Consider the following 18,210-nt stretch of genomic DNA (forward strand, 5'->3'; position numbering starts at 1 on the left):
AGAAAGACTTAGTTGGTTCCAAGAGGGAGAGGGAAAGAAATGGCTCTCAAAGACAAAGACGAGCCTCTGGGTGCAGGCCTGCCCAGGGCTCCGCAGTGTCTAGGACCTCTCTCTTCAGTGTTCATGCAGGAGAAATGAGGGTGCAGAGGGCAGAGAGGTGGGAGAAAGGAAGGGGGTGGAGAATAGAAGCTTGGACTGGAAGTGTGAATTACGGCATCCCCACCACCACACCCCTCTCCTCTCCACTCACTCGTCCTCTCTCCCCCATCCACACCCTGGTCAAGCTCGCTATCTTTCAGATAGACTTTTGAAAATCAAAGAAAAAAAGATCTATCTCAAGCTTCAAAAGGCTTAGATTCAAACGCTAACTGAGCCATTTACTGCATAGTTTCTGGCAAGTCACTCAGCCTCTCAGGGACTGGTTTCCTCTCTGTCAAAGGGGTCTCTTATAGCCTCCATCACATAGATTAAACAAGATAGCACGCATGACACTGGGAAAGGTACTGGTTAGACACCCAACCAAATGTTTGCTTCTTCCAGTCTGCCTATGTAAGGGGCAGAATTCCAACTTTGTTTCTCTGAGAACTAATGACATTAGTTGTCTTCCTTTCTCATCCAGGTGCTCACCATGCCCACCATCTCCCCTGAATCAAGTTTAGAAGACTTTGAGTATGATGAGCTTGCAGAAGCCTGTGATATGGGGGACATCGTGGCCTTGGGAACTGTCTTCCTGGCCATACTCTACTCCCTTGTCTTTGCCTTTGGCCTGGTGGGAAATTTGCTGGTGGTGTTTGCCCTCACCAACAGCCGGAAGCCCAAGAGCATCACTGACGTTTACCTCCTGAACCTGGCCTTTTCTGATCTGCTCTTTGTAGCCACCTTGCCCTTCTGGACTCACTATCTTATAAACGAGCAAGGCCTTCATAATGCCGTGTGCAAACTCACCACCGCCTTCTTCTTCATCGGGTTTTTTGGAGGCATATTCTTCATCACCATCATCAGCATCGACAGGTACTTGGCCATTGTCCTGGCCGCCAACTCCATGAACAACCGGACTGTGCAGCATGGCGTCACCATCAGCCTTGGCGTCTGGGCAGCCGCCATCTTGGTGGCTGCACCCCAGTTCATGTTCACCAAACAGAAAGAAAACGAATGCCTTGGTGACTACCCTGAGGTCCTACAGGAAATCTGGCCTGTGCTCCGCAACGTAGAAATAAATTTTCTTGGCTTCCTGCTCCCCCTGCTTATTATGAGTTACTGTTACTTCAGAATCATGCGGACACTTTTTTCCTGCAAAAACCAAAAGAAAGCTAAAGCCATTAGGCTGATCTTTCTTGTGGTCATCATGTTTTTCCTCTTCTGGACACCTTACAACGTCATGATTTTCTTAGAGACACTCAATCTCTATGACTTCTTTCCCAACTGTGACATGAAGAGGGATCTGAGGTTGGCCCTCAGTGTGACCGAGACAGTTGCATTTACCCACTGTTGCCTTAATCCCCTCATCTATGCATTTGCTGGAGAGAAGTTCAGAAGATACCTTTACCACCTGTACAGGAAATGCCTGGCTGTCCTGTGTGGCCACCCCGTCCACGTCAGTTTCTCCCTGTCCCCGTCTGAATCACAAAGGAGCAGGCGAGAAAGTATTCTGAGCAGCAATTTCACTCATTACACCAGTGATGGAAATACATCCATCCTCCTCTGAAAGTCTTGTCTCTCCAGCAAGCCTGGAGTTTCTGAGACTGACACTGAATAATTAGGACAGATTTTTAAATTTCTTACATGCAAGAAACAATGGGTCTGATGCCCAAAAGCAATCCTGAAAGTATTTTTGAGAATTGTGCTCAAAATCTGAATGATAAAGGACAGGCATGTTTCTTACTGCCAATGTCAAGAGTTTCTTGTTTACAAATTACAAAAATTCAACTCAGATTAATTTAGCCTAAAAAATTAATTTAGCCTGAAATCATTTGCATTGTAACATGGGCAAGGGGGTGGCGAATCCTCAGAGTGAGTGAAAACTAGAGATTGAATCTAGCTAGAACTTCCTCTCTCTGACTCTCAAATCTCTGAGTGGTAACAGAGATCCCAGACTCACATAACACAGTTTTGTCATCAGAGAGGGAATGAGACCTATATCCCTCTGATCCCAAGGTCAAAATTCCCAGGGAAGGGCTCTGATTGGCCAAGTTTGTATCAGATTCTCATCCTTGGACCAGGTGGCAGTATCCACAGGGAAGACATAGATAAGATGGCAGCTCCCATTCCAATCTTGTGGTTGGAGATGCGTGAAGACATATTTCCAAGAAGCTGGAGGGTGGGTGCTGCTTTGATCAGATATAACAAGAGTTGCCCACCAACTTTACCTGTGTCTAGCCCAGCCCCACCTTGATCATACCAGCCAGAACACACCACCAGCCTCTTCGCCATTAAACCCCCTCTGTCATGTCCCCAAACATACAGAGGTTCCCCAGCGCCTACTGCATCAAGTCCAAGCTCAAATGCCTGGCCTCTGACACCCTCCGTCATGTGGTTCCACCAACAGATTTGCCAGTACCTCCTCTTCACAAAGGACTCCAGCCACCTTGTCAGTCAGGTCTCTTCAATCCAGCCACATGCATCGCCACCTGCTCCAGAGCCCAGGGGGATAAACAGAAAAAACAGTGGCCCATCTGAGAAGGCATGGTTTCTAGTCCCAACTCTATCACTTATCTGCTGGGTAATTTGGGGCCAACTGAACTTCAGTTTCCTCATCTGTAGAATGGAGATAACAGAACTTTTCATGTAGGAAGCATCCTTTCCAGCATGAGGAACCAGCCTCTAACTCTTGCAGGTTCCAACCCTCTTGTCTGGTTCCCAGACTTCAGCTTTTCCTCCACCTGGCACCGTGCTTAAGTGGTGCTGTTGACAGAGCCTGGAAGGGCCTTGCGGGCTCTGCTGCGTGATGTAGCTCAGACACAGAGGAGGCTGGCTCCTACAGTGGCGCTCAATGGACACTTGTAGATATACAGGTTGATAGCCTTTCCTGACCCAACCCTCCCGGACTGCCTGGAACATTTCCTCCCAATCAACTGGTGGCAACCCCATCTGGAGAGAACCCCATCATTCATGCCACTGCCAACCTGGACAGCCAGGGTCCCAGGAGCAGTTTTCCCTTTCTCAGTAAACATTTGGGATGGACTGAAATTTTAAAGCTTGAAAAACAATTGTGATGATGCTAAAGAAAATATAATCTACCCACACAGTATCTTCATCTGCCCACCAGACCTCATTCACACCCTCATGTGTTTCGAGTTGCAATCATAATGTACAGACAGTTTTATAATCTGCTTTTTTTTTTTTTTTTTGCGGTACGCAGGCCTCTCTCTGTTGTGGCCTCTCCCGTTGCGGAGCACAGGCTCCGGATGAACAGGCTCAGCGGCCATGGCTCACGGGCCTAGCCGCTCCGCGGCACGTGGGATCTTGCCAGACCGGGGCACGAACCTGTGTCCCCTGCATCGGCAGGCGGACTCTCAACCACTGCGCTACCAGGGAAGCCCGTATAATCTGCTTTTTTTTTCTCTTAACATTAGGCCACAAATAGCCTTCTGTTTCTATATAGTTTTGTAATATTTCAGAAGACTCTGCCAGGTTGTGTACTCATTGAAGGCGTCTGACTCCTTCTATTTCTCACTCCTTGGCAGTCAGTATATTTGTTTAACCAATGACAGAATGAATTATGTTCCATCAAGATCATGTACTGTAACTTACTCATCATTACCCTATTAATAAACATTTCGCTTGTTTCCAATATTTACCAAACACATATTTTACAGCACTTTTCTGTATAATTTCCTTTCTCGTCTCCAATTACTTCCTTTGGATAAATTTCTTGCCATGGGGATAACTGGGCCAAAGGGCCTGGGAACTTTTTAGCTTTTGACACATACATATGAAACTAATACACTGCAAAACCTTTATTGAGCATATATTACATGCAACATGGGAGCTCAGATCCAGAGCTGTTGCAAAGATCAGTGCGATAAGGCCTTCGCCTTCAATGTTTAAGAGGTGCTTAACATTTAAATGCAGAACTCAGAAATTTACAAAAAAAAAGCATGCTCTGCATTAATTGGTAACACAAGAGCAGTGACATCTGACCTGAGTCTTTAAGGATCTTAGGACCCTAATCTTAGGACATCTGACCTGAGTCTTAAGATCTTAAGGGAAATGTCTGAGAAATTGAAAGGCATTGGGAATAGAGTATGTGGTGGGAAGCTTCTGAAGCTTTGGCTCAGACAACCAATGGAAGAGGGTGTTCTCGGGGTGTTCACAGTTTACTCCCTTATTACCTGATCCTTGTTCCAATTGTTGAATTATGAAACTTTTCATTAAAATTTTAACTTATAAGTGAACTCCCAAGAAAAGAGGAAAATATTCTTTTGGCTTGAGAAACAAAGAAGAGAGATAAACAGTTTCATTTCTAGAAGAAAATTAGATTTGTATCATAAGAAACATTCATTCATTCATTTTGCTGAATAAGACAGAATAGGGAGAAAATAAGGAAGGTCATCGAAAAAACCTAAATAGCAATGATGTTGGTATCTAAGTTAAAGGAAGGCACATTTGAAAAGGACAGTTGGCCCTAAGAGCACAGCTGGATCAGATCCACCACAGCTTCTGGGCTCTGGGCTTCCCCAAAGCAGAAAGAAACTCCAAATGCAGACAGACATCTATGACTGAGTCCCAATCTACTGACTCTGTGCTTGGGAAGGTATTTGACATCTCTGAGGCTCAGTTTCTTCACCTGGAAAAAAAGAATAAACATGGTGCCCACCTCCTAGGGTTATTATGAGGATTTAGTAAGACTACCTTCACAAAGCTCACAGCACAGGCTTGGAAAGCATGGTCAAATAAATGGAGGCAACTATTTTGATTCTTTTTTTTTCCTTATTATGATTAGATTGAATCTTTCCCAGTGAGGAAACTCATACTATGTTGCCCTTGCCATCTTGCTTTTTTTAGTCCCAGAATCACAGAATTGTGGGTGGTCAGAAATAGTTGAGTCCAAACCCACACTTTGCAGGTAGGGGAAAGGAGGTCCAGAGAAGGCCAGAGACTGGCCCAAGATCACACAGCAAGTTAATCAAGGAGGTAGATATCTCTTAGTTTACTGACTTCTTTCTCCTCTTGATAAAACTATAGACCAATCTTATGGTGACTACAGTTAACAATACTGTATTGTATATTTGAAAGTTGCTAAGAGAGTAGATTTTTAAATTTCTCACCACACACAAAAAAACTGTAACTATGTGAAGTCATGGACGGGTTAACTAACCTTATTGTGATAATCATTCTACAATATATACACATATAAAATTATATATAGAAACCCTAAAGACTTCATCAAAAAACTGTTAGAACGAATAAACAAATTCAGTGAAGTTGCATGATACAAAATCAATACACAGAAATCTGTTGTGATTCTTTACACTAATAATAAACTATCTGGAAGAGAAATTAAGAAAATAATTCCATTAATAATTGCATCAAAAAGAATATAATACCTAGGAATAAATTTACCAAGGAGGTAAAAGACCTGTATATTGAAAACTACAAGACATTAATGAAAGAAATTGAAAAAGACACAAATAATGGAAAGATATTTCAAACTCATGGATTGGAAGAATTAATATTGTTAAAATGTCCACACTACCCAAAGCAATATACAGATTCAAAGCAATCCCTATCATAATTCCTTTTCATGAAATAGAACAAACAATCCTAAAATTTGTATACAGCCACAAAAGACCCCAAAAAGCTAAAGCAATCTTGAGAAAGAGGAACAAAGCTGTAGGCATTATGCTCCCTGATCTCCAACTATATTACAAAAACTACAGTAATTAAAACAATATGGTATTGGCATAAAAAGAGACACATAAATCAGTGGGTCAGAATAGAAAGCCCAGAAATAAATCCATATATATATATATATACGTGGTCAATTAATTTATAACAAAGGAGCCAGAAATATACAATGGGGAAAAGACAGTCTCTTCAATAAATGGTGTTGGGGAAACTAGACAGCTACATGCAAAATAATGAAACTGGACCACTATCTTACACCATATGCAAAAATTAACTCAAAATGGATTAAAGACTTGAATGTAAGACCTGAAACCATAAAACTCCATAGAAGAAAACATAGGCTGTACAACTATGTCAAGATCTTGACATAGGTCTTAGCAACAATTTTTTTAATCTGACAACAAAAGCAACAAAAGTAAAAAGAAACAAGTGGAACTACACTGCACTAAAAAGTTTCTGCAAAGCAAAGGAAACCATCAACAAAATGAAAAGGCAACCTATTGAATGGGTGAAAATAACTTCCAATCATATATATAAGGGCCTAATAACCAAAATACAGAAAGAACCCATACAACTCAATAGTAAAAAAAAAAATCTGATTTTAAAATGGGCAGAAGATCTTAGTAGACATTTTTCTAAAGAAGATATACAGATGGCCAATAGGTATGTGAAAAGATGTTTAACAACATTAATCAGTAGGGAAATGCAAACCGAAACCACAATGGGATATCATCTCTCACCTGTTAGAATGGCTATTATCCAAAAGATGAGAAATAATAGTTGTTGGCAAGAATGTGGAAAAAAGGGAACCCCTGTGCACTGCTGGTGGGAATGTAAATTGATGCAACCCCTATGGAAAACAGTATGAAGGTTCCTCAAAAAATTAAAAATAGAACTACAATATGATACAGCAATTCCACTTCTGAGTATTTATCTGAAGAAAATGAAAAAAATAATTTGAAAGGATATATTATCCCCATGTTTATTTCAGCATTTACAATAGACCAGATATGGAAACAACCTAAGTGTTCATTGATGAATAAATGGATAAAGAAATTGTGGTAAATACATACAATGGAATACTATGCAGTCATAAAAAATGAAATCCTACCATTTGTGACAACATAGATGGACCTCGAGGGCATGTTGCTAAGTGAAATATATCAGACAGAGAAAGACAAATACCATATGATCTCCCTTATATGTGGAATCTAAAAATTAAACAAACAAAAAGCCAAGCTCACAGATACAGAGAACAGATTGGTGGTTGCAAACGGGGAGGGGTAGAGGGTGGGAGAAATGGGTGAACTCTTTTTTTAGTTTAAATAAATTGAATAAAAATTTTTAAAAATAAAATAAAGTAACATCACTACATTGTACACATTAAACTTACAAAATTTCATGTGTCAATTATGTCTCAATAAAGCTGGGAAAAAATACAGTCCAATCCTCCCTCTAAGAGCAGAGAATACAGGTGGTCAATGGAAAACCCGTAGAAAGAGGATCTGCAGGCAGATGATTTAGGCAGAGAGGGAAGGTCTGCCCTCCTGAATGCAGAGTTTAACAGAATTGATCTGCTTGTGGTGACAGGTGCAGCCTGGGTGGTGCAGCCTTTGGTGACAGCTGTTCTGTGACATCAGTATCTCTAATGAAAGATGGTCAACAGACAGAGACTCACTGGCAAAGGATACCAGGATTCCCAGAAGCAAATGTTATCAGCCGCTCCCATCAGGATCTGGATGGGTAGACTGAGCCTTTGGGAAAAGGGCCACTGCAGAGGCTGGCCACATCCTGGGGCTGTCCCAATGCTTAGGGAAATGCCCAGTCCCTTCCAAATAATCCTACTCACTTTGGGCTTATTCTATGATCATTAAATGACCATCTGAGGGAGAAGCTGGATTTCCAGGAACATTGCCACCAAGAAAGATGGAGAATATATGCTTTTGGTTACTGGGAAAAGCTATCACCCCTTATAATCCACTGCATTGGGCATGTGGATAGTATCTGGTGGGCTTTCCATAATCTCTCTCTCTCTCTGAGACGCTGTCCCTGAAAGCCCAGGGGGGAGAATTCTCCTCTGGCCTCAAAAGGTTGACAACCACACCTGGGAACTTGGCAGCCCAACTCTGAGAGGTCCACTTTGGGTACCACCTGGCCCCTAGACAATGTCCCATTAGTACCCTCAAAATTGGGGCAGTCTGTCCCAACTCAGAAGCAAATTTTCTTTTCTACCTGCACCCCATTCTCCTGGTCCAGGGGGACCACTTCAGTTTCAATGTGACCTATAATATTGTTTGCTTAACTTGCTGAGTTGGCGACCACATTCCCCAGACCACATTCCCCACTACCCCAGAGTAGTATTATCCAAGAGCAAGTGAGAGAAGTAGGTTTTTGCAAACGTGGAAATACCCTGTCTTTCTTCAAGACGCCCTCCATCCATAGGACGGCCAAGATGTTTTCTTGAGGATACATGGTGCCATGTCTGCTCTGCTCTATGAGGCATGTTGTTAGGCAACAGCCAAAGTTCCTCCAGAGACACACCCTAGACAGCTCTAGAAACCACAAGACACACTCAGCAGGAAAATTACTCTTTTACCCCATATTTCCTCATTTATTTAGGTAGGAACAAAAATAAAATTTTAATTCACACTTCTTTGACTACTAGAAAAGACTGTTCAGTTTTCGATGTGCTTGTTCTATATTCTTCATATCCTTTTCTGATTATCAAAGAGAAGCACAGTCATAGAAAATACAAAAAACAAAGAAGTGTATAAAAAGTTTAAATTACACAATATTCCACCTCCTATAGATAAAACATTGTTTAACACTTAGGTGATTTTCTACCATGTCTTTCTCTGCAGATATAATTTTTTAAATAAAAAGATTTGATTAAAAAAAAAGATTTGAGATCATAACATAGATACAGTTTTAGATTTTTTTTTCACTTAACATTGTAGCATAAACATTTTCCCATACATTAAACGCAAGCATGATTTAATGACTGCACAGAACTCCATATAGACTTTGTCTAGCCAAACCTCTACTGATGGACATGAATGTATAAAGGAAAAGCACAGATTTTTCCTCCTTCTATGTAGGGAAAAATCCAGTTCTTCCCCACTGTGTTTCTCTCCTGTGTGTCTCCTCTACTACTCACACAGAACACTTCATTTCTGACACTTCTGATCACCAAATGTGTGGGGAGTTTTCTCCACATCAAGCAATTCTCTGTGACACCAGCTGGGTGTCCTACAATTTAACTCAATTCTGACATTATCTACCTGGAGATAGTGTCAGACCCCACAGGTTAAGGGCTCAGTCCCACAAGACTGCCCCACCCCCCTTCAGATGCCAATCACAAGTAGTAGATCCCCAGGTTACCCACAAGTACTGTCACAAGTTCTACCCACAAGTACTGAGTTGACTACAAATCAGAGGTTCCCATGACCACACCTTGGGTTGGATTAATTTGCTAGAGCAGCTCACAGAACTCAGAAAACACTTATGTTTACCAGTTTATTAAAGGATATAATAAAGGATACAGAGGAACAGTCAGATGAAGAGATACATAGGGCAAGCGTCTGAGAGGGTCCCTAGTACAGAAGCTTCTGTTCCTGCGGAGCTGGGGTGCATCACCCTCCTGATATATGGATGTGTTCGCCAACCCGGAAGCTCCCTGAACCCCATACTCTTGGGATTCTGTGGAGGCTTCTTCACTTGGCATGATCAGTTATTAACTCCATTTCCAGTCCCCCTCCCCTCTCTGGAGGATGGGTGGTAGAGCTGAAAATTCTAACCATCTAATCAAGGCTTGGTCTTTGATGACCAGCCCCACCCAGAAGCATCCAGCAGCTACTCAGTGTCTGCATTAGAATAAAAGATGCTCCTAGTGTTCTTATCATTTAGGAAACTATAAGGGTTTTAGGAGCTCTGTGCCAGGAATGGGGGTCAGAGATCAATATATGTATTTCCTATTATCTCACAGGATGCAATTCCCAGTTTTTTACTATTATGTACAACACTGTGCTGAACATAAAACTTGTTCATATCTTTGATTGTATAATAGGAATTACTGAAGGAATAGATTTGAGCATCTGTGTGTCTCTTGCTAGCTACCGCAAAATCGCTTTTTCGAAAAATGACACTGAGTTGCTTCTACTCCAAGAACCCCAATCCCTGACTTTAGCACCCACTCCATCACCAGACTTTTTGGCCAGGATATTATGGGCTTTAGTTATTTTAGAAAATATCAGCTACTGATTTCAAGAGGCAGAGAAGGCAAGGCAGAGAAGGAAAAAAGAGGTCCATTCTTGAGAGTAAGTGGTAAGGCTGCTCTTTGGCAGAGACAAAAGAAAAAAGGAATAAGTGGATTTTAAATGTGACCAGTCAGTCTCCCAAGGCAATAAAAATAAAAACAAAAATAAACAAATGGGACCTAATAAAATTTATAGCTTTTGCACAGCAAAGGAAACCATAAAAAAAAAAAAGACAACCTACAGAATGGGAGAAAATATCTGCAAACGATGCAATCAACAAGGGCTTAATTTCCTACATATACAAACAGCTCACACAATTCAACAACAAAAAAACAAACAACCCAATCGAAAAACAGTCAGAAGGGGGACTTCCCTGGTGGTCCTGTGGTTAAGACTCCACGCTTCCAATGCAAGGGACGTGGGTTTGATCCCTGGTCAGGGAACTAAGATCCCACATGCTGCGCAGCCAAAAAAAAAAGAAAGAAAGAAAAATAAAAATGGTCAGAAGACCTAAATAGAGAGTTCACCAAGGAAGAAATACAAATGGCTAATAGGCAATGAAAAGATGTTCAACAACGCTAATCATCAGAGAAAAGCAAATCAAAACTACAATGAAGTACCACCTCACACTGGTCAGAATGGCCATCATTAAAAACTCTACAAATGGGACTTCCCTGGTGGCAGAGTGGTTAAGAATCTGCCTGCCAATGCAGGGGACATGGGTTCGAGCCTTGGTCCAGGAAGATCCCACATGCCGCGGAACAACAAAGCCCATGTGCCACAACTACTGAAGCCCGTGTGCCTAGAGCCCGTGCTCCACAACGAGAAGCCACCACAATGAGAAACCCATGCATCACAACGAAGAGTAGACCTCGCTCACCGCAACTAGAAAAAAAAAAAAAAAAGCCCGTGTGCAGCAACAAAGACCCAACGCAGCCAAAAATAAATAAATAAAATTAAAAAAAAAAAACTCTACAAATAACGAATGCTGGAGAGGGTGTGGAGAAAAGGGAACCCTCTTACATGGTTGGTAGGAATGTAAGTTGGTACAGCCACTATAGAAAACAGCGTGGAGGTTCCTCAGGAAACTAAAAATGGAATTACCATATGATCCAACAATCCCACTCCTGGGCATATATCCAGACAAAACCCTAATCCAAAAAGATACATGCACCCATATGTTCATAGCAGCACTATTCACAATAGCCAAGTCATGGAAACAACCTAGGTCCATTGACAGATGAATGGATAAAGAAGATGTTGTATATATATACAATGGAATACTATTCAGCTATAAAAATGATGAAATCATGCCATTTGCAGAAACATGGGTACAATTAGAGATGATCATATTAAGTGAAGTCAGACAGAGAAAGACAAATACCATATGATATCACTTATATGTGGAATCTAAAATATGACACAAATGAACCTACCTATGAGACAGAAACAGACTCACGGACATAGAGAACAGACTGGTGGTTGCCAAGGGGGAGGAGACTGGGAGAGGGATGGAGTAGGAGGCTGGGATTAGCAGATGTAAGCTATTATATATAGAACGTATAAACAGCAAGGTTCTACTGTATACCACAGACAACTATATTCAATATCTATGAAAAACCATAATGGAAAAAATATTTTTTAAAAAAGGAATGTATATATATGTATAACTGAATCACTTTGCTGTACAGCAGAAATTAACACGTTGTAAATCAACTATACTTCAATTTAAAAAAATAAACAAAAGTGACCAATAACATCACAAAATAAGTTATTTTAAGGAAACAGAGATGACTTAGCACTTGAGTTAAGGGGACACAGGAGAGGCTATCTGAGCCATGCAAAATCTGGGGGAAGGGGTCATAGGGAGTTATTGTTTAATGGGTAGAGAGTTTCAGGGTTGCAAGATGAAAAGAGTTCTGGAGATGGATGGTGGTGATGGTTGCACAATATGAATGCACTTAATACTTCTGAATTGTACACTTAAAATTTAAGATAGTAAATTTTGTGTTACGGTTATTTTGCCACAATTTAAAATTTAGGGAAAAAACTCCAACAAAATCTAGGAAGAGAAGGTGCTGACACTTGCTCTGGGAAGGGAGAGGTGTCTTAGAGGGGGAAGAAGTAGAGATGAACAGGGCACCCACGAAGTCATTCTGCAGTTTGAATGCTTAAAATATTCACTTCTATATGAAATATAAACAATCTGCAAAAGGCAACAAAGAAAGAATTAATTCAAGGTTTAACACAGTTGGTTGCAGGAAGGTCGACTTTCAATGCATCCACCATCATTTTGGATACAGCCATCTCAGTATAATGTAGAGCTCAGTACTTGCAAAATGAAAGAAATGAAAAAAACAAACATAAGCAACTTTATTTAAATCTCTAGTGATTCTCTCTGGGCTGCATCTCACAAATTGTTTATACCCTATATGGCACTGAACTGATTAGAAATCCAAACCCACAATGGCTTACAGACACCCTGTATCTCGAGTTTTTGCTAGCAGAGGTGGTGCTCCAATCAGTCAAGGAACTCAATTAGTACAACTCTAAGAACTCCTTGGCATATCCAGATATCCCTGTTTGGGGACAAGAGGGTGCCCAGCTGCCAAGCTGGGAAGTCTAATAACAAAAGGCTAATTTACACTTCCATGGGTGATGGATAAGTGCCCATTTCAAAGCACATTATTCCACTGAGAAATAGAAGGAACCAGAAAAGAATTTCCACGGGTTCCCACCACCACATCTTCCCACCTACCTGCAGATATGTCCGTGCGCTCTTCCTTCCCTCCAGGTAGGATGGAAGAATTGTCCCTGCTCTTATCTAAAGCCAAACTCTTGGGACTTCCCTGGTAGCACAGTGGTTAAGACTCCACACTCCCAATGCAGGGGGTCCGGTTTCGATCCCTGGCCAGAGAATGAGATCCCACATGAGTGACACTACTAAGAGTTTGCATGCTGCAACTAAGGAGCCCACGTGCCACAACTAAGGAGCCAGCAAGCAGCAACTAAGGAGACCTCAAGCCACAACTAAGACCCGGCACAACCAAATAAATAAATAAAAAGCCAAACTCTTCACTTGTGCAAGAGATCCCATCCCTCTTGCTTCCCCAAGGATTGTCTTCCTGCATTTGCCTCTTCTCTCCCACACAATCAATTTCTCCTCTCTGCTGGATAATTCTCAGTTAAACATACAAGGAGGCCAGATACCTCTCACTTTTAGAACACTCATCTTGATTCCGTATCTCCTCCAGCTCTTGTCTCATATCTCTTCTCCATTTAGAGATACTTAGAAGAGTTGTCTCCTGTTCCTTGGCCCCCATTCTCTCTTGAACTGTCTTCTTACCACCCCCTCAGATATGCTCTTGTCAAAGTCACCAATGCTCTCCAGGTGGCTCAATCCTATAGTCTACAGTCAGGCCCACCTTATCAACCCACCAGAGAATTTGACAAAGTGTATCGCTTCCTCCTCTGTTTGGTGCTGGAGATAACACTCTCTCTCCCGGTTCTCTGACCACCTCACTGCCTGATCTTTCACAGTCTCCTTCACTGGTTCTTTCCGCCTCCCTGACCTCAAAACATCAAGGTCAGGACTTCCCAGGTGGTCCAGTGGCTAAGGCTCCACGTTCTCAATGCAGGGCCCCGGGTTCGATCCCAGGTCAGGGAACTAGATCCCACATGCCGCAACTAAACTTGTCCACATGCTGCACAACTAAGTGTCCACATGCCGCAACTAAAGTTCCCACATGCCTCAACTAAAAGATCCAGCATGCTGCAACTAAAGATCCTGAATGTTGCAACTAAAGATCCCGCGTGCAGCAATGAAGATTCTGCGTGCCGCAACTAAGACCCAGTGAAGCCAAATAAATAAATAGATAGATAAATAAATATTTCAAACAAAAATAAAAACATCGAGGCCCCCAGGGCTGGGTCCCCATACCTCTTCTCCTCTCTGTCTACCCTCACTCCCCTGGAGATCTCAGCTCACTGCAAAGCTTTAAACATCATCTCTCCACACTGACAATGCCCAAACATTTTTCTCCCGCCCAGACTTCTCCAGAGGACAGGCGTGAACATTCAATTCCCTAACAACTTCCCCTGGACAATAAGTATCTTCCAGCATCATCACAAAGCCCTGCACTCTTCACTGTCTGGTAAATGACAACTTCATTCCTCCAGTTGCTCTGGTCAAAAAGCCCTCTTTCCAACACACCAGCAAGCCCCAGCCAGCACTTTTTTCAAAACCAATTCTCCACCAGATTGCTTCTCACCACTTCCAGCACTGTCTTCCATCCAACATATCACCTTCCTTCTCCCAGACAACTCCACACCCTCTCTGCTTCCACTCCATGGTCCATTCCCTGCACTGTCCCCTGGGAGTCCTCCTAATATCCAGTCAGATCATGTCACTTCTCCATTTGAGACTACCCAGTGGATCCCCACCTCCCTTAGAATGAACCCAAACTCGGGACTTCCCTGTTGGTCCAGTGGTAAAGAATCCATCCTGCAATGCAGGGGATGCAGGTTTGAACCCTGGTCGGGGAACTAAGATCCCACATGCTGCAGGGCATATAATCCTGCATGCCACAACTACTGAGCCTGCGCCCCTCAACTAGAGAGAGAAAACCCGCACGCCACAACTAGAGAGAAGCCCAAGCACCGCAGCGAAGAGCAGCACACGGCAACAAAAGATCTCCGTGTGCCGCAACTAAAGACCTGACTCAGCCAAAAAGAAAAAATAAATAATGAACTCAAACTCTGTACTAGGATCTACAAGGCCCTACATGATCCCGCCCTTGCCTCCCTTCCCAGTCTCGTATCCCAAGACTAGCCTCCCACACTCCATTTAGCCACACAGACCTCTTAGCTCTTCCTGAAACAGGCTGAGCCCTTCCCTACCACAGGCCATTTACACTTGCTCCTTTCTCTACCTGGGGTTCCTTTCTCTTGGGAAGTGGAGAGGTCTTTTATCAGATCTGTGCATGGCTCACCCCCTAGCTTCACTCAACCTCTGCTTCAGTGTCACCTCTGCAGACAAACCTTCACAAATCACCCCAACTAAAACAAAGATTTCACCACCATCTCACTCCCTACCCCTATTCCTGGCTCTCTTTGTTTTCTTACCCTTTATCTCTACTTGCTATTATACTACATATTTGTTTGTTTCTTATTTCTCTTCTATGTTGGTTTGTAATGACCAGACCAACAGTACCTCAAATGTGTCTGACACAGAGTAGGAACTCCAACATTTACTGAGTAATTAACTTGTATTTTTTTTTTTTTTTTTTGCGGTACGCGGGCCGCTCACTGTTGTGGCCTCTCCCGTTGCGGAGCACAGGCTCTGGACGCGCACACTCAGCGGCCATGGCTCATGGGCCCAGGCGCTCCGCGGCATGTGGGATCTTCCCGGACCGGGGCGCGAACCCGCGTCCGCTGAATCGACAGGAGGACTCTCAACCACTGCGCCACCAGGGAAGCCCCTAACTTGTATTTTTGTGTGAATTGTCTCCTGGTGTCTTTTGTACATGTTGGTATGTTTGATATTTATAAATTGATTTTTTAAATAAATTTATTTTATTTATTTTTGGCTGCGTTGGGTCTTCGTTGCTGCATGCAGGCTTTTCTCTAGTTGTGGCGAGTGCGGGCTACTCTTCGTTGTGGTGCATGGGCTTCTCATTGTGGTGGCTTCTCTTGTTGGGAGCACGGGCTCTAGGCACGTGGGCTTCAGTAGTTGTGGCACACGAGCTCAGTAGTTGTGACACGCGGGCTCTAGAGCGCAGGCTCAGTGGTTGTGGCACACGGGCTTAGTTGCTCCACGGCACGTGGGATCTTCCTGGACCAGAGCTCGAACCCGTGTCCCCTGCATTGGCAGGCAGACTCTTAACCACTGTGCCACCAGGGAAGCCCTTAAATTGATTTTTAAGAGCTCATTCCAGAGGAAATGTAATAATCTTTTGTCTGTCATATATTACAAGTATTTTTTCCTGCTGTCATTTTCCATTTTTCTGTTTCATAAAACAAAACTCACAGTGGTTTCTCTTTAAAAATGACCCTACCTTGTAGTAAATTCCGATTCCTCCCCGATTCAGTCAGAGGTGCTTTTGGTCTTAGCCGGTGGCGTTACTGAGCATTTTCATATTTTCCTATGTGCTCATTAGCACTTTAATGAAATACTGGAAGGGGCTGCCCAGAGGCTGCTAGCCAAATGGTATTTATTTACGTATGTAACTGAAGTATAGTTGATTAACAATGTTTCAGGTGTACAGCAAAGTGATTCAGTTATATATATATTCTTTTTCAGATTCTTTTCCATTATAGGTTATTAAAAGATATTGAATATAGTTCCCTGTACTACACAGTAGGTCCTTGTTGTTTATCTATTTTATATATAGTAGTGTACATAGCCAGATGCCATTTAAACCTTAAAATCAAGAAAATGACTCAGTTACAACATGTTTATCGTGGTCATTAATGTAAATTGCTCAGAGGGAGCAGAAATGACTCTGCATTAATCCATCATTACTCAAAGCACAGACAGATACTCGCAGGCTGGGGAAAATCATAGGCAGCTGGTGCCAATGCCAATTCTTTAGAGTATTTATCACACTTGATTTGGCTACTTCCTAAAGGCATCCAGGTATCTTACCCAAAGAGGCATGAACCAGTAAGATGCTACCAGATCCTTAGAGAAGGAAGTTGTTGTTTTTTAAAAAATATATTTTATTTACTTATTTATTTGTTTGTCTGCAGCGGGTCTTAGTTGCGGCACATGGGATCTTTGTTGCCACATACGGGATCTTTTAGTTGCAGCATGTGGGATCTAGTTCCCTGACCAGGGATTGAACCCGGGTCCCCTACATTGGGAGTGTGGAGTCTTAACCACTGGACCACCAGGAAAGTCCCAAAGGAAGGGTTTTTTTAAAATGCTTGGTTTGGGGATGATACAATGGCAGCAATGAAGAACTGAAATTGTGTCTGAAATCTCCTGTGCCTTTACTGGCAAAAGAGAACTGAAAACACTGCGCAGACCCTAAATACGATGTCAGAGCCAACTTAGGAGACATAAGGGCCTAGGTCATCAAGCTTGGTCTTTCGGGAAGTTCTATTCCACTCACCCTGGTCACCTTTGGTCACTCCCAGGCTAAGGGAACACCTGCCTCACAGACTCCCCCTCTTTCCAAGTGTTACAGGTGTCTAGCCACAGGGCCTGGCATCTCTGACTTCACAGAGCCTCCAATAAGGCCAAAAGGATGCCAAGGCCATCTTGCTACTCTCTTGTCCATGAAGATCTACCTTCTGAGTCCAGGCTCACTGGGGAGGCATCTTCTGTCCTGAGAGTGTTGGTCTTTGGAAATAACTTAACCGCCTTGGGCCTTAGTTTATTCATCAGAAAAATGGGGTGGTGATACCTATATTCAGAGGAGAAAATGCGAGACCGCAGTAAAAACAGCTACGACAGTGCTTAGCACAAGGCAGGGGCTCAACCCAGGCTCACATTCCTTGTTCTCTGTCTGCTGTGCCAAAGTTTAAAGACCCCTCCTCCCAAGCCCTACTGGCCTTCATTTCAGTATCTAGAAGACTGCCCATGGGCCCCTCAGTTCTCTTTCCTCTTCATGAGTGGAATGGGGTAAAGATGCATAGCTTGAGACCTCATAAGCACAGGCATCCCGAGTAACCTATGGCGATTCCCAAAGTGCCTGAGCTGCATATGCTGGTTTAGACCCACCATGGGACCTATGTGGGACCTGAAGTTTTAATATGCATTTTCATGAACCCAGTTTTGTTTATCAGAATATGAAGGGTGGAGTGCGTGAGGATGCAAGAGGTGTTATTCTGCTCTGTAGTTAACATGAGAGAGGCCTTGGAAGTATATGACTTGTGTGTTTACTGACATATGCTGGGTAATGTCAGCAGCTGCTATTCAGAATGGGCAAAATATTAGGAAAGGTTTACTGGGGTAAAATGAATGGAGCAAGAAAAATAGTGATTAACTGAGTAAAAAATGGGCAAAAGACCTGAATAGACATTGTTCCAAACACACGAATGGCCAACAAGTACATGAAAAGGTTCTCAATATCACTAATAATCAGGGAAATGCAAATCAAAA

General features: G+C 42.7%; 1 protein-coding gene and 1 long non-coding RNA gene across 2 annotated transcripts in view; one reads left to right on the forward strand and one right to left on the reverse strand.

Annotated features, from left to right (window-relative positions):
• Nucleotides 1-416: 416 nt before the first annotated feature.
• Nucleotides 417-2,174, forward strand: CX3CR1 (C-X3-C motif chemokine receptor 1). Its single transcript, XM_079934040.1, has one exon. It carries the CDS (start codon nt 629-631, stop codon nt 1,703-1,705), a length of 1,077 nt encoding a protein of 358 aa, XP_079790166.1. The 5' UTR covers nt 417-628; the 3' UTR covers nt 1,706-2,174.
• Nucleotides 2,175-2,467: 293 nt separating this feature from the next.
• Nucleotides 2,468-18,210, reverse strand: part of LOC307192757 — a 76,583-nt gene continuing 60,840 nt past the window's right edge. Inside the window, exon 5 of the long non-coding RNA XR_013830169.1 lies at nt 2,468-2,627. This is a non-coding gene — a long non-coding RNA (uncharacterized lncRNA). The remainder of the gene's footprint in view (nt 2,628-18,210) is intronic.

The sequence above is a fragment of the Stenella coeruleoalba genome (assembly GCF_951394435.1).
Source record: "Stenella coeruleoalba genome assembly, chromosome: 10".
NCBI classification, from domain to species: Eukaryota; Metazoa; Chordata; class Mammalia; order Artiodactyla; family Delphinidae; genus Stenella; species Stenella coeruleoalba.

What these genes read in the sequence shown, in the direction of transcription:
- CX3CR1 (XM_079934040.1), top strand. Translation starts at nt 629, where the DNA reads ATGCCCACCATCTCCCCTGAATCAAGTTTAGAAGACTTTGAGTATGAT.